Genomic DNA, 17,655 nt, shown 5'->3' with positions numbered 1-17,655 from the left:
CATACATTACATTAATGGGATTCACCTGACCGCCACATAGAGAAAAGTTACAGTTTAAATCAATACTGAATTTTAAAACGGGAGACTGTCAAGGTGATCGAGGTGAACGAGTACAAAGTGCATGTGCACACATTTGGATTGACATGCAATATGTTGTTGCAGCCATGTGATGACACTGAAGCCATAAATCTCAGTCAACAAATATGCACAGTGAAAACAGGTCAAAAAAAAAAAAAAACCTGAAACATTCTCAAAAATAGAAACACATTTATCCCCACAAAAATGGCTCAATTTGCACCTTGAGGTTCAAGATGAGTAAATCAATATATATATATATTTCTTTTATCGCATCATTTATTTTTATCTACTGTCTGTCAACTTGGTGAAAGGATTTGACTATAAATGTGTCCATATAGTCTTTTCTTTTCAGTTTTCATATATCTAGCACATACTTGCTTTTGTATAAGTTGCAACCGATACTCAAGAAGTTTTTTTTCTTGGATAATGACATGCAAACCCCATAACATTGTTTAACATCAGTTTCAGCCATGTTCACTACATAGCAGGCCTTAATCTTTTTCCAACTGTTTTTTTATCCATCCAAATCAGAGGAAATATGGGGGTGGATGCATGTGTGTGTGTGTGTGTGTGTGTGTGTGTGTGTGTGTATAGTCAGTGTATTTGTTAAAGCGAGTTTCAGATTGAAGACATTTGCTGTACATGATGAGCCTCAGCAATATTTTTGTGGATGGCCAACCCTATATCAACCTCAATCAACACATGGCCTCTGTGAAGTGTGTATGTGTACATTGGGGTTTGAATGTGTGTGCGTGTTGTTAGAAGATAATGACTTGTGAGACACAGCCTGGGATCGAGCTACACTCAACTTGTAGCCTAATGTGTAGGTCTGAGAAAACAGAAAATGGGATTTTTTTTTCTTTTTGATCTCATGACACAGATGATGGAAAGGGGTCAACATGGACATGTGCGTGGGTAAACTGGGAAGGGTGAGTAATCCCTCAATTTCCGCACCTATCTTATCCCATAGCACCTATCTTTGGATAGGTTTGGAACTTACAGAGTCAAGAAGACCACAGGGCTAATTGCAAATGCTCGTTGTGAGAGTGTAGTGTGCCTTTTTGCGCAAAAACTATTTTTAATGAATAATTCATTGTATCAGAATGCATAAAATCTATGTTTTATGTTGATTGGACAATTCATAGTGTAGTTTCATTACATTATAAAGGTGTGCCTAAGACATAGTATGTGGGTGTATACCATTCACATGCACAGAAAGAACAGAAAGAGTATTTTCACTCTGATATTCTTAGCTATAGCTTATCCCTCTCCTCGGGTGTTGTTAAAAACAGAATACAGAGGAAAAACGGTCACCATGGCAATGGGTATCTCTTGTGTCAGTAGCCCCAAAAAAAGTCCACACAAAAAATGAAATAGAAATAAATAAAAAGCTACTCCTGGTGCTAGCGTCACACTTAATGTCAGTGATAAAACGCCCAGTTCATTGCAGGAGAAGTTAAAAAGACTGTGAAAATGAGGGGGAAAATGTGACTACTGAGAAAAATCAATATACAACTGAACAAAACATTTGAAAATGTAATTACATCAGCAGAACACTTAGACATTAGGGTACAATGCCGATGCTTTTTCTTGTAAAAGTGTCTGTGATTTTGCTCTTAAGTTTGTGACAATAGTTGGTATGGTTTTTGAGCGAAAAAAGCATCAGTTAATTTTCTTTTTGTGCAATAATGGAATTATGCAAAGGTATGTGGTGTGTTTATATGTCTCTGTGAAATATATTTGGTCTTTCTAAATAGGTAATTATAATATATGCATAGTATGAGGTAATGCATACCTACATGGAGAGACCCATTGATTCGATTTAAAGGTGAGTCGATTTTGGTATTGATTTCAACTGTCTGCACAGGTTTGTCATTCTATAGTGGACCAAGTTTAAAGTGCAATGAGAGTAAAAATGAAAGAGCCATTAAATGATTTTGACCAGTCCACTTGGAAAAATGACATGGTACACTTGCATAGTTAAAGACAATAATATGGATTGACGCATCTATTCTCTCCTTTTTCTATCTGACTGCCTTCAAAACAAAGTCAAGCTACTAAAGTGAGTATTGAGTGGAGACAAAATAGTTTGAAGAGAAATATTGACATGAGCGTGGCCATTTTTCTTTGGTTTTCCCCTGCTGTTTTCAAATTAGAAATCGTTTCTTTGTTTGGCATCCACGCTGTGACTGAACAGCAAGAATGACTTCATGGATTTACATCAGTGAAATGCCATTGGGCACTTGAGGACTGTTTGGTGATGTTCTCTCATTTTGTCAGTTTTTCTAATATGAAGAAGAGACAACAAGAGTGAACCATGCTAATAGTGTTCCAGTCAAGAAATATGACCAGCTGTGTATTCCATAAGGGACAAAATGCAGCTGTTGATAGGCTTTAAGTCATTTTATGCAACTCTCACATAATCTACATAAAATATTACTTTGTACATTTTCTGGTTTAAACTGGTACTACTTTTTTATTTTTATTTTTAGCAGGCAATTGTGATTCTACTGCCTGATAATGACTTGAATGTTTTAATCAGATTCTTGATTTTCTTCAAATTACGCTTCAGTGCAAAATGCATGATATAATCACATTTACAAACAGGACATCAAATAAAATGCTAAAATTAAGACATTATAAACTTTGAGTCTATCAGCCAGTCAGCTGGGATAAGCTCCTGCACCACCCACAACTCTAGCGAGGATAATGTAGTTCAGAAAATGAGATGAGATGAGAAATAACATTGCTTATAGTGTATTAAACGTAATGTGACGTTGTTTCTGACATGGTGTGCTTGCTTCAAGCAATCCCTCATTGAATGTCTATTAAAAATACTATTAAAAATACTCGTAGAGTGGACAGTAGAAATCAGAAGGCAATGCCATGCTCACAACACTACAGTGCCCCACACTACTGGGCTCCAGTCGAAGGGACTGCATGTGGTACAGATCGATATGGATTAAAACGCTGCGTGAAGCTACTTATTGACTCTTCTGCTATGCTGTCTGAAGTAAATGAGTTGAAGTATTATTCTTGATTGCAGAATTTTCGCCTTTTATAATATAAAAGAAAGCTGGAATCCAAATGGTAAACCAGTGTAAACTGAGAGCTATTAGACAAATATGAAATAAACTAAAACACCAAGACCAGACAATTTATGTGCAAGGTAGTTGCCAAGTTGCATAGCTGCAATTTATGGATGCTTGTATTCCACCTGCGACAATTTAGATAGCACACACGCAAACAAACACACAAGTCGGGTTCGCGACGGTATAGGTCTCAATCCCCCCAGCAGTGCAGGACTCCCCATGGTGCTCTGCAGGATTTCAAAGATTATCCAGGCGCTCACAGAAAGCCACTGAATGTTAATCCGCAGCCATCTATTTAAGTGTACTGTTAAATCTCAATCGCCCTCTCAATCATTCTTCCTCCTCATTCTAGCCCACCATCTATTACTCTAATTCCTTTGGCTGAATCTCCTAAAACTTGCCCACTTGATCCTCTTTCTATCATCTGAATTTAACTCTCTCTCTCCTTATTTCTGATTTTCTTGGGAGGTATAATATCTCATCCTTACTTGCGCTTCTGATTCATTTTACAGTTTGCTCCACTACCAGATGAGTATTGATCCCTTCATTGACCCTTTGAAGTCTTTAAAGCACAAACCACTAAATATTTGACAGCAAATGAAAATTATTTTAACTCTGAGCATTTAATAGTCCCTCGGAACAAAAACATTACGCTATAAAATTGATGCTGACATTGAGCAAAACGTGGACTACACCCTGAATTCACCAATGACCGTCAGAAAACCACTCTGGTCTGTATTGAACATTATAATTGTGTCATTTTATGAATGTGTGAATTTTTTTAGGGATAAATATGCATGGGGCATTTGAACAAAATGTAACCACAGGAAAGGATGATGTTTTAGTCACATTTCAAGACCAACTAAAAGCCACAATTAAGGAAAAACTACTACAAATACATCCAATGGAAGTCATTTACAGGGACCAAACAGCACAAGGAACACAACTACATAATGAACATGGACAAATATAAGGTGGGTGGGAGTATTTAAAAATAAGCTATAAAGAGTCATGACTTACTGATCACATAGTCCCCAAATTGATCCTCATTGTCCACATCATCTAGATAAGCTAAAAATGAAAGAATTGAGAAGAACAAATGAAAAATATGAGAAATAAAGAAAAAAGGATGAAACAAAAAGCAAGCATAATCAAAATAAAAATGCAAACAGGAAAAATAATGAATACTTTAACAGGTGCACTCAGTGGAAGAGGATGAACATAACCACAGACATTTTTCTTTGAACGTCTTTTTCATGAACACTTGATCAAGATTTACTTTGTCTTTCCCACAGAGGGAGTAAATCTCTGACTCTCAAACCTGAGAAAATGTATTTTAAGATCTATATAGATGATTATTCATTATTGCCTGAGAAATTCTCATTCTGCTTCCCTTGCTCTTCCACCAATCCACTTGCTTTTTTTCTGCTATATCTGAGGACGACATGCAAGACCATTAAAGCCCACTAAATTTTCCATTACAGTGGCATAGTTAAAAATGTGCTGACAATGATATACTATCTCTAGACTGGAGAATGTATTCACCTGATGATTATACTCCTTAATCTAGCCAATTACAAGCAATAAACTATAATCACGTTTGGCAGCTGTCAACTTGTCAACTTGTTCAGATTTTACTGTCCTCCTTATTAAATGTTTATATAATGTATACTGCGTCAGTTTTTTTGTTTTTGTGCCAAATATAATTTATATGGGTTCCACACTGTGATGTAAACAACAATTTTCTTTGCCAAAAGTCATATATCCTCTTTTAGCCATTCCATGGTCAGCTGTCAGTGTCATTTTTGGAAGGTGTTTATAAAGCACCAACTCAGAGTGAGATCAGTGAGCACTGAGGGACTTACAGTGGAGCGTAAAAGTCACTGCCATTTTGCTGACTCAATAAATTAGGAGTTCCTAACTTCCTCAAGCAGAAACTTGGGGGAGAAAAAATAATAAAAGCGCAGCAGGCGCTTGAACTGCCATATGTCAGTGGTGCATGTTGAAAGAAAAACATATTCAGGGGTTATCAATTGAGTAAAATTTAAACAGAATATATGAAGTGCATATATCCGAAGATTAATAATAGATTCAGAAGGGCAACATTCTACAAAAAATATTTCCTTGCATAGTAATAACCGGGCAATATAATGAAAAAGACCTCAAGAAAATCAGACAGGCTCCTTGGCCTCTGCGGGGGAGAACATATCTGTTCAGAAAAGAATGGAGACAAGTGTTGTTTTTGCAAACACAAGTTGTCTACTGTAACAAGGTGAGGATGGCATCACCTGAACCAAGCAGAGGAACGTGAACAAGTCTGATATGTGCATCAAAAGAAGGAATATGACAAGACCGCCCAAGATGATGACGTCTGGATTCTATTCATTTGATTTGTGCAGCACATTGTAAGCCACCTGGGTGGCCACATCTTTGTAGTATATGTATCTTTGCCGGGCAGAATGACAGTACTGATATTTTTACTATAACTGGACATTACACTTGTCAGGGCAAGGAGCAATTTCTGTTGGGATCCTGTGTTGTGTTTTTTCAATATATTTGGAATCTATTACGCTTGAAGAAATTGAAAGCTGTGTGTGAGTATCACATTGAACACTGATCACACTATAGTTAATTTTAAGAAACATACATTTAGGAGCCTCAGGGATACCTTAAGATTCCACAATTTCCAAAGGCAATGCCAAGGGTTTGTTTTAATCAATTCCAGCACCAATGGGAATAAAAGAGAATAAAAAATGAAAATCAAGCCAGGTAGTTGTCGTTAAAGTTTTAACAATATAGTCACTTATTATGCTGCTTTTGACGATCTAGTACTTTAATGTGTATTGTGTCTCACACTTAGCTCTGAAGGGGGTGTGATGGCTTGCTTAGCTCTGATCATTGCTTCTCAGACATTAAATAAAATCAATATTGCAAGAAAAAAGTATATTTTGTCATTCCTCCAATACTGTTTCTCAACCATATCTATGGACACGGCAAAAAGGAGAATGGGTGAAACAAGGGTAATCAGTATGCTGAGTACTATTTCTGATGGCAGAAGTTATACAGACCCCTGACTTCACCTGAAGACCCACGTGTACAGGAGCCTGCTGCATTAATGTGTATTTCTGTTTTTCTCACATCTTGCAGCATGTTAGAAGAAGTCCTTGAACCGTTTTAGTTCAGAGGCACGTAAACACACGAGCATGCACACACAGTTGTGTGTGTATTTGTGAAAGCAGGCTGTCAGTGCTGTTTTTACACACCATTCATCACAAGCTACTAATTCTGTTAGACCATTGTCGACGCGTTCGCACCCCCCATTGTTCCCTGAAAACTCATTCAGACTCTAATGCTGACAATGCTTCCAACAGGCATAAACATATGTTGTCTTGGACTCAGTACCACTATGCAAGCCAGAGTGGGTGCAGGCTTTTCTACTGATCCAGGTAGCGGTGTGGCAAATGGGCATGAAATATTAGGTGGAAAGTAATCTCCAAGTCCCAAATTCACTTTGCAAATCTGTCTAGTAGTTGTGATGTACTTTATTTCAAGAACGTAACAACAAATTTCTCTCCCTGTCAAGTAGAGGATGAAATCTGCCAACAAATATTCTGCTGTCAAAGAGGACACCAACAAGTATGCCGATTGATTCGAAAAAGTCACCTCTGGTCATTCTCATCTATCTCACCCTCTTCCTAAAGTGCAGGCTTGCACTATCAATATTTCCAAAACATATTCTAAAATGTATTTTTGCTTGGCAGAGACTGATACAAGTCGAAATTTAGGCTGCTTATGAAAAGAGTGGCCACAGTAGTGAACATAGTGAAGATAACCACCAGAATACACAAGAAAAGACGTTTTATTACGCTTTAAGAAACATATTTCAGTATACTTCTGACTATGCAACAGTGAGAACTGAGCATTCCTGTATGAATACAGAGTTTGGCAGAAAGGCCAGACTAAATTTAGTGCCACCTTTTCATTCTCTAATTATGAGATTAATATGTCCTGTCACACACGTCACAATGGTGCTCCATGATTCATTATCAGGTTGAGACAATGGAAAGATTGAGTCAGAAAGGGAAGACTGAGAAAAAATATTGTTTGACTGCACCTAATTAGCATTCCAGCGTGATTAGACGGCCTTAGACCAAGCCATACACAGGTGTCTTTATTAGTGAACTCAACTAGGAAGATTTATTTTTAGGGTAAAAAGGAAGAACCCATTTTTTTGTGTTCAGCAGGATTATAGGGCTGGCATTAGATCATTATTATTTATATTTTTACCTTGCTCATATTGCCCATAACTAAAATGTGTTTAACTGTATGTGCAGGCCGTTATATTATAGATAAGCAAAAATAAATGTCCAAATGTCTACTACATGTTTCAATCTTTTTTCGTCCTGATCAATGTGGTCCGAATAAGACCATTAAGCCCAACTGTGGGAATTTACAAGCTCTCCTTTCTCCTGACGGTGTTCCTAGACGGACTTTTTATGCGGCAGCGCAGATTAAGATAATAAATCTCTTCCTCCACTTTGGCAAAATGAAATCTCCTGCTCTTCTTTCCCATATTTGTTTGTTTCACTGTGGTGCTTGCACAAATTGAACTTCAATCAGCTTTTGCCAAGTCAACATTCTACTACTGGCTTTATTTTAATAGTGTCTGAAAGGTGCATTAAAAGTGAAGTGTCTAGATCTACTACTTGACAGGTAAGTGGAATGTAGAAAAACTTTGGAATCTATCTGGTGAATTTATGGTAGTTGTTGCACTGGGGGATAAGTTGTACTAGTGGAAAGAATACACAATGAAAAGGGGAAAAAACTATCCATAAATTGGATCTGGGAAAGATGGGGGTTGATTTTAAAGTAATGCTAAAGCATCTGTGTCCGTTTGACCTAATCCATATATTCAAAAAACAATACATTAAAAATATTGTAGTTTTGTGATCATATAATACACAATCTGAAACAAACTATGCAACAAAATCCTTGTTTTAATCTATGCTTAGGTGTCCTTAACAAACACCAAGTCTAGCAAAAGTGCGCACAAAAACAAATAGTTATTTACTTGATATCTGTCATTGTTTCTATTTTAGTACTAAGAACTATAATAGTGCACACATGCCCATTCTCCTATATCTAGACACATGCCTGGAGGGGAAACCTAGACCTTTAAACTGACACCTGTCAATCATGCAAGCATGCTCCACCAACAGTAGGTGCTGATACATGGCAGAATGAGACAAAGAATAAAGATGACGATACTTGGAAGATGAAAACAGAAGGTGGGGGAAGTGGAAGAGGAGGAAGCCAGACTTTGGAAGCTTATTAGAGACGCTGAGAGATGAGAGAAGTGCAGCTTGGCATTTTGGCACATCACCATCATTTTGATTTGTTAGCATGTGTTTATGATGTTTCTCTGTCTGCCTCAGTCAATATCTATTATTAGACCCTCAGATCCTACCCTCGCTGTTTTGACACTCTTGTTGCTGCTGTTTCACTCTCACACACATGAGCAAGATTTATACCCACACATACCTCTATAACCACAGAAAAGAAATATACAGCCATCTTAATTAGGCCTACGGGAGTCAAATTGTACTTCTGGGTGCTTTGAGGTGCCATCAGTGTCAGATGTTATGTTTGGACCAAGACGTAGGAGCAGAGGTGGGTGTTTCTCATTTCTCAAGGCGACTAAGTAGCTTAGCAAGGGGCTTTATCAGACAAACTCGCACACACAACTCACTTTTATCTGAATTCCTCTCTGACTCTGATGTCTCTACCACTCTGGCCTAAAGCTATGAGTCAGTAGACTTGAGTTAGCTAAATATCTATGGATCTTAAGATTTTCCTACCTCATTCAGATACATACGACACATTCAAAAGTGTAGAATTATTTTTTATCAAATGGACTCTAATTTGGAGAGTAAAATCACACAATTCAACATATATAAGTGTGCTTAACCCATCAGACTCAATTTTAGAATTAAATTCATTCAGGACTTGCAGAATTGTTTCTTACATCACACCAGTCATGTGCAAACTCTATTGAACACCTGTATTCTATTTTTTTTTTTTTTACATTTTATGCTCATGAAAATTAGTGTGGACCTATGTGTATTTTTAGGTTCTTGTTATGGCAACATTGACATTACTTTATATTTGTTTATAGAATTGTTTCACTCCTACTATTAAAATAGAAGGAAAAGCTTTCTTCGAAACAAAAATAGACACTGGCTCTCACTTCTTGTGGCTGGCAAATGATAATCATAATTTACTGCCATATTAAAACTCTAATTCCAAAAGCCTCAAAAGGCTTAGACTAAGAGCATGGGCAATGTCTGCATCAGATATTGTGGTCGCGAGATTAGTCTGGTAATTAACCACAAACCAATTATTTGACATCCGGATGAGAGGTGCATCTTAGGTAAAGCATATCATGATGAGTTTAATGGATGCAAAGGAGTTTCATCAGTTGACACAAGTCTCAGATTTAGAGGCCCAACAAGTCAGACAGAGGTTTAAGCACATCTGTTCAGGCGTCTGATGAAAATGTAATTAATTAGGCTGTTGTTTCTTCTATCCACTTTTCATTAACCTCTATTGACACATCTGAGAATCTCATGTGGCGGTTTACGACTACCTCAGGATTAACAAGGAAATTGGATCGTTGCAATAAACAAAGTTACTAAAAGAAAACGATTCCCCCTGAGAATCTTTCAAACACTCAACTGCAAAGCTACACTCAAAATTAGTTTGCTTCCAAAAATACAAAATGTTGTTTTCAACAGAAACACTCCAACAAACCAGTAAGTGCAAGCCAATAAGAAGATTCAAACAAAGTTGGTAAATTGTGTACAAAGTTTTAACATTCATTCACACCTGAATCAGTCAATGCCGGGGCGTACATATTACCACATCCAAACACTGCTTTGCATTAATTTCTAAGAATGTTAACCTATGGTCTGATATCTGTTTTGAGAGTTATGACAATGCAATACAAAATGCAACTTACTTGTGACAGATCAGAGTTTGTAAAGTAGAATAGCTGAATAGGTGGAATATGTATTATAATGTGTTATATAGTGCCAATGGATCATGTCTTCTATCTGAGATGGTAGCTGTAATGTAAAAATCACACCGTGTAGCAATATGATGGCTGCATATAAAAAAATGGTATGATGCAGATATGGCGGCCTTGTAAAAGTGAATTAAATTAAAGCAGAAAGTTGATATAAAAACAACCAAAATCATAAATGCATCCCCAACAATCTTATAAATATTAAGCAGCACACTACATAGTCATATGAATAGTCCTCATTATGCTTTAGTTGGTAGTTAGAGCTACTAATTGTGACTTGTTAACCTTACTGAATCACATCAGATTGTCTCTAATTGAACCTTTTGTTGTGTTTCCATAATAGATAATAAGCATATGTATTGATTCTGTGAGTTTTTGCAGGGACCCTGGGAATTCCTCAAAGTACCTTTACTTAATGTTTTCTGATCCGTTTTGAATAGCTGTATATTATCTTGAATACTGATACGGGAGTCCTACCTGATTCATCATCAGACTTGTTGTCATTCTCGGAGTCGGTGAGGGTCAAGGCAGAGTTCTCATGACTGGACACTCCGGAACTGCGCCGAGACTTTACCCCTCCTCCTCCAGCCCAAAGCTGAATTGCTCTGTCCGGTGACAGTGGGCCGTCTGGATCAGAATCTGCATCGGATCCGGCACTGAGGGAGTAACCCCTTTGAAGAAGCCCCAGTTCAGGACAGTAGGGGACAACGGCAGGATGAGGAGCAGGTGTTTGATCACATACTCCTAGTTCAGCCAGAGTAAAGTTCCCACCTACAAGTAAAACACAGCCATTAAGCAGGTGGAGTGAAAGGCTGAGGTGGGTAAGAGCAATAAAAGTGGTAAATGGAGCCATTCACATAAGTGCTTACACAAACAAATACGCCAACCAAGCATACAAATCTACAACTACACATAGTGAGGCAAAGTAATTATAAAACTTTGGAGAAGGAGGCTGAGAATTGCTTTTGTTCATGCACTCAGGAGACCAAAGATGACAGAATGAATCATTGAAATACTACAAAGACCTGCTAGAAGGAATACTGTATATGCTGGTCTCCAGGAACATTGTAAAAATATGAATAAAAAAAAAAACTTTAAGGTGTCAATAGCTGACTATTAATAGCTCCTCATTGGTGCTGCAAATCATGTATGTTGATCAAAACCTTATAGAGATACAGATGTAATCAGGCCATATGGTTGGAAAATTTTACCGATTAATTCATGGTGGGATCTGAATGTTGAACACATTAAATGTGGTCGACAGCAATACCAGCAATGTTACCAAAACTATCCTTACTTCACCCCTCAATTCTAGATAGACTGACTTATCTAACCTAAAATAAATATATAAAATTATCCAAATCAAAGCACATCAAAAGAGATCAATAGCTAAGTACCACAGCCCAATTAAATTCAAGCTGAAGGAAAAAAAGCAATTAAGGGAAAAGGCATGCTTAACCAATTTATTCTTAAAACTAATTAAAAGAGTATTGTGGATGCAATCTCTCACTATCAGCTGTTGGGGTCGACGATTCAGAGGGAAGAAAAAAAACAGTTATGTTTCACTTCATTAGCAGTTTGTAAGGAAGACGAAAAGGGAATGGAGATGAGAGTGGCGACAAGAACCATCCGTGGTGGTGGTGGTGGTGGCATACTATATGAATGAGCGAGCCGAGAATCGCACAGCTGCGTGACTCGGTCAACTGTGACTCATCAGAAGCAATCAAGAGGAAAAGAGTTAAAGTGATGAAATCCATCTGCTTGATCTCCTCGTCTGCGCTTAAGAAGCTTGGAAAAAGAAAAAAAAACTTGAAAAGTGAGCAGGCATGAATTGGAGGGCCTCTCAGGAAACTTTGAGTGTAAAAATAAACTTATGGTGTTTATATACACAGCCACAACAAACTAATCACATTTACTAGCCTGAGCCGACTAGTTTCTAAACAACTGCATATATGAACTAAGTACAAATCTAAAGCTAGAACCGCACTTCTATTCTCTAATCACACAAGTCTATAGCCTAGGTCCTCAATGTCGTTACCATACCTGAGATGAAGTATCGAAGGACTGGTGAAAATTCCAGGAGGCCTGAGAGAGTAAAAGCAGATGAAGCCATCTGAAGGAATGTAGGGTTCTAGCTCAAATAGCTATTCTACGGTGTATATTTCAAACCCAACTACAACCACTCCATCATATAAACTGTCAATCCACACAATTAGCATCCCAAAAGTAGTGATTACATATGAAACATCCAATCACTTTTTAATCCCAAGAGTGGTAGACCTTAGTCTCGTGCTAGAGCTATCTACATGTAGTCAAAGAAAGATGGATTAGTTCGAGGGTGTGTAGCAGACATGAAATCTATCTCAGTTAGGTCATAACTAGAAACCCAATAAGATGTTTGTTACTTGATATTATGACAAATGTGGAGGGGCAATGCTGTGCCATATCTTAATTAGATCAATGTCCTTCTCATTCAAACTATACTGCAATTCCATATACTGTGTCATATTTTTCTGCACTTATGGGGCACAATATTAGGCACATTAGAACAAATTGAAGTATTTTTTGGAGAAAAGTCGTAAAATTGTGTGATTAAAAACATTATATTGCTTATTTTTGCATCACTCGAACTGCAAGTGGTTCAGGGTCCACAGACATTAACTTTTGGTGACATTAGGTCAGTGAGGTGTCCCTTGAGATTTCTTCAATGCAAAAAGTGTGCCGCAGCTCAAAAAAAGCTTGGGAAAAACTGCTCTATAATGTAATGCCTCTGAACCTTTTGGATTGGGCTTTACAAATAATACAACTAAAAAAATGTATAAGTCATATAATAGGACTGGGTGTATCCGTTTGATAATATGCAGTAGTTTGCAGTCATCCATTACAATAAACGTACTTCCCTTGATAAAAGTCATTATGGAAGCGTGCGGTCTGAAATGTTAGTAATTTCCTGTGTTTGTGTGCCTCTGTACACGTGTAATTGTTTGTGAGTAGAACGTTTTGTAGGTACGTAGTGCCTCTCATTAGAAATAATGCTCCTTGTTAGCAGTTTAATAGACAGTGTGTCTCAAATAACTTTCTATAGGTTGATGTCCTCTCACCCTACATGGTGTAATTCTTTACCAAATCAGAAAAGGCTCGATTTTAGTGCATTAAAAAAGCATTTCTTCCTAAAAACTTGACCTGTACTATCAGCAGTTCATAAATTTGGTGTACTTTACCATTGGAGTAATGTTTATGAGGCATGTTTTATTCATTTATTCCTTTAACTTCAGTTACACTTATCCTCACAAGATTCGTGAGATGTGTTTATCTTCAGTTCTGCTTATCCTCGCAAGGTTCAGGAGGTGACATTCACTTATGATCTAAATTCAACAAGGTGAATTAATACATCATACCTTGCAGTAAGTAAACAAACCATGATCTCAATGCAAGCTTGTCACAATCACATCATTATTCTGCAGGTGAACATGAGGGCACTGTTGGGGATCCAACAGAGGCCAGATATCTTTTAATATGCCTGCTTCTAATTCCATTGGCCCTTTAGTTGGATGCTAAAATTGTAGGTTAGCTGTCTAGACGGAACCAGTCGATCACAGCTCTTTGTTCATTAAAACTGCAGATAGCACTCAAATATGCACAAATCCCATTCAGTTTCCACCAGACAGTGGTCTGTATCAAGCAAATGTTTATGTAAATTGCCACTTCTAAAGTGCACCCTCTTGGTCTCCATCATAATAGAATTAGAAAAAAAAGACAATGATTATGTAAACATATGCAAGAGAAAACCATGCATTTACAAAAGAGATGGTTAATGTATCACAGTTCTGTGCTATGTATGAAAATAATTATAGTTTAACCTATGTAATATGTGATGCACTTGTGTGTGTGTGTGTGTGTGTGTGTGTGTGTGTGTGTGTGTGTATATATATATATATATATATATATATATATATATATATATATATATATATATATATATATATATATATATATATATATATATATATATATATATATATATATATATATGTATATTATTATTTGGTTTTTGTCATGATTTCTAGATTTGTCATGTAACCACACACACATTAAAAAAATCAACAACAAATTAATGTTTGTTTTGTTTGAGTCAAGAGTATGTTTGCTGACTTTACATTGTAATGATGTGGAGGTATGAGCTTGGTCTGCTTCCAGAAACGAATTGAACCAAACAATTGTTTTAGCCTAGCCATAACTCATTTGCAGTTACTCTAACATTGTGTTGGCACGGCCTACTATAGGAATGTCATGTGCAGATAGTTAGTCTTTATCATGGCTCTCCAGACTCATCAATATGAATGGCAATATCTGACAATAGGGGCAGCACATATGTCTTTATAGCAACTCAATTAGGCCATTTAGATACTTGAAAATACAATTATTTGATTTTCAGGGTCCATTGTAGCTTTCGGACATGTGCCTAAATCCGATTGCAGTATAACAATTTATATAATAGTTACAGGCGGCCCAGTGGGGGCGAGTGGTTGGCCTCACAGCTCTATGGTCCTGGGTACAAATCCAAGTCATGCCAATCTGTGTGGAGTTTGCCTACGTGGTTTTCCCTCGGGTACTCCGGTTTCCTCCCACAATCCATCAGTTTGTTTAGTCAAATGTTTTTTTGTTTGTTTGTTTTTAATTCCACGAGTGACATATATTCATGCAGTATTAGTGGAATATCTTATAAGTGACAAAATGCAGACTGTGTAATGTCATTCTAATGGTGCCTACTGCTCAAATTTATCCTACACGTATCAAGTGACATCTGATCTTTTTCTTGGCATAAAACCCACAGGGGCTATTGCACTTACTAACGAGGTGCCTTATATAGGAGCGAGAAATGTCACCATTCCTTGATTTGTTCTGCCCCTGCCCAGATGAAAAGTACTCTGGTGTGTACAAGACACGACAGGCCATGGCAATGTAGGTAATATGATTTTATAGGAGGGCTTGGTATTGAAGAATGTATTGTTGAGCATTGAAAAATCTCTTATCCCTGAGCAGGTGTCTTCCCAACTAGTAGTTATTAGTTTACTTAATGTTACAGAATACACGTCAGATATAATAAATTGTGTTATGTTGTCTTTTGCCATAGTGACAAAGCTAAAATAACACAGATCTTTTCATTAATTTCTGCCCTGAAATGTGCAGATTTCGCACAATTAATTTGAAGGGGATGAGAGGAGCACTTTTGATTGTCAGTAGTAAATTGAGTTGGGATCACTCATGGCCACAACATGCCTTTTTTCAAGTGTGCCAGCTTTTGAAATAGTCAACTCTTGGTTTAACCCACCAGCACACATATTTACACAGACTGATCATGGAAATAGAGCTGTAAAATTTGCTTGCAAATATATAATGAATCTAATATTATTTATCAAAACAGTCTTCAAATGTCACAAATCTGATTTCAAGTACTGCTTTAGCGAACATAATTAAGGGTTGGGCTGATTGTAGGTAAAACAAATATTAATGGAGAGTATTCTCTATCTTAATCAATAGAATCCATTAGCATCCTGATTACAGTGAAATGTGATAAATGGCAACATCAGGCGGGCAACTAATCATTCAGAAAGGTATAATTTGTGTGACTGAGGCTAGGCATAAGCAGTATCAGAAGTGACTTATACATTAGATATGTGACATATATGTAAACACATCCACATCCACATAGTCTGTGGCAGGGGAACAACTTTAATTACAGCCTTGGAGACAAGTGACTCAGTCGGGAGGGGAGCACTTGATAACAGTGACATTTACAATCTGCCTCATTTATCAAAGGCTGCCAAAGCAGAGTCAAAAGGGCCATTACACAGTAAACATAGATTAACTCAATCACACATTCACCATAGACTGTTGATAATTTATTTTTATTTCTAAATAATTAACACATTACTAAGTGTAACTAATACACTAAGTACTAATTACAATATTTGTATATATTGAAGTCATTTGAACTATTTCTGTGCTTATAGCCTTAAAATCAGTGTCAATGAAAATGTGTTTTTTCTTACCTGATAATTGTGTTTATCTTGAAATGTATAATTGTCACCATCTGTCGTGTATAAGAAATAGAAAGGTGCTGAATGCTGCTCAACTAATCATACACTAATTGCTGTCGTTTAAATTAAAGACTACACCTGAATATGTTCTAGGGTGGATGAGCTAAATTTATCATATATGCAGACATGATTGGTACAAACATAGTCGATGCACGCTAGCATTATAGAATTTTTCTCCTCTGACACTTGCATATGTTGGATCAACAATCTTGCACCCAAAATACTAATTCACCATCTTTGTTGAAATTCAAATGTAATCAAAAAGTAAAAAACTAAACCAATTGAATCAAAATGGTAAACAATTAAATGAGTGTACCTGAATATATACCGGGTGTATCCAAACTGGCCCTCAACGGCTCCTTGTGTTTTTTCCAACCAATCTAGGCCAAAATAGGCTGTGTAGCACCAAAATGGATAAGAATTAGACCGAGGACAATTTTTAGGTAATCCTTTATTCAACCAAACTCACGACAAAATCCTTTAGTATGTCAGCAGCCGGGAGAAGCACCAAATACTAGCGAGAAAACAAAAGATGGGATGAATTGTATCTAATCTCTTTTCTATTTATTTTTACTAGTGTGCAGCTGCATTGTTCTCTATTTGATCATCACTTGTCCGGGTGGACTGGACTGCATGGGAATGCAGAAACATCAGCTTGAGTGAATATACACTGATTATTTCAATAAAATTTATGTGCACTGTTTCTACATGAAAATGATTTTGATCTACATAAAAATATGGCAATATTAAAATATGTATTTGTGGCTATGTATTTAACAAACAATAATAAAAGGAGCAATGCAGCAGTTCTTGCAGTAGTAAAACTTTCAAGTATATTGCGTACCACACAGCCAACAAACTCCTCATTACGAAGAATACTGCCATCATCTTTTACTTATGCTCTGAAATGCTTCGATGTTTTAATGATAAGTGGCAGCTGTTGTTCCTGGCATGATTTCGAAATACATCCACAAGATGGATAGAAGAATTTGGGACGTCGAGAAAAATCTTCCAGATGTGAAATTCCATGAGACCAAATTCAGAAAATGCTACCTAACTTTTAAAAAATTAAAAACTATTATGATGATTCTAATGCCCATTCTGACTAGATATATTACTCAGTTATTCATCCACTGAATTTCTCACTTTGGTTCTCCCACTCGTCTTCATTTTCTGTCTACTGTGCTCTCCTCCTCCTGTGGTGTCACAGTCCGTATGGTGATGCAACACTGATGGTCTCCTGTGGCCACACTTCCCACGATGCATCTGTGGCTATGGGCTTTTGACAGTGTTGATAGGC

At 37.0% G+C, this 17,655-nt stretch overlaps 1 protein-coding gene across 2 annotated transcripts in view; it reads right to left on the bottom strand.

Moving 5' to 3' along the window:
* The window catches only part of tenm2a (teneurin transmembrane protein 2a), a 150,464-nt gene that overhangs the window by 90,609 nt on the left and 42,200 nt on the right, over window positions 1-17,655 (bottom strand). For both annotated transcript variants that reach the window (XM_077732259.1, XM_077732258.1), the window contains 3 exons: window positions 12,298-12,339; window positions 10,732-11,025; window positions 4,191-4,241 (listed from right to left, as the gene is read on the bottom strand). In XM_077732259.1, the coding sequence (XP_077588385.1) occupies window positions 4,191-4,241; window positions 10,732-11,025; window positions 12,298-12,339 (387 nt within the window). The remainder of the gene's footprint in view (window positions 1-4,190; window positions 4,242-10,731; window positions 11,026-12,297; window positions 12,340-17,655) is intronic.

This window comes from Stigmatopora nigra, chromosome 14, assembly GCF_051989575.1.
Source record: "Stigmatopora nigra isolate UIUO_SnigA chromosome 14, RoL_Snig_1.1, whole genome shotgun sequence".
NCBI classification, from domain to species: domain Eukaryota; kingdom Metazoa; phylum Chordata; class Actinopteri; order Syngnathiformes; family Syngnathidae; genus Stigmatopora; species Stigmatopora nigra.
Note: the sequence above shows the minus strand (reverse complement) of the source record. Positions and strands in the feature narration are given on the sequence as shown.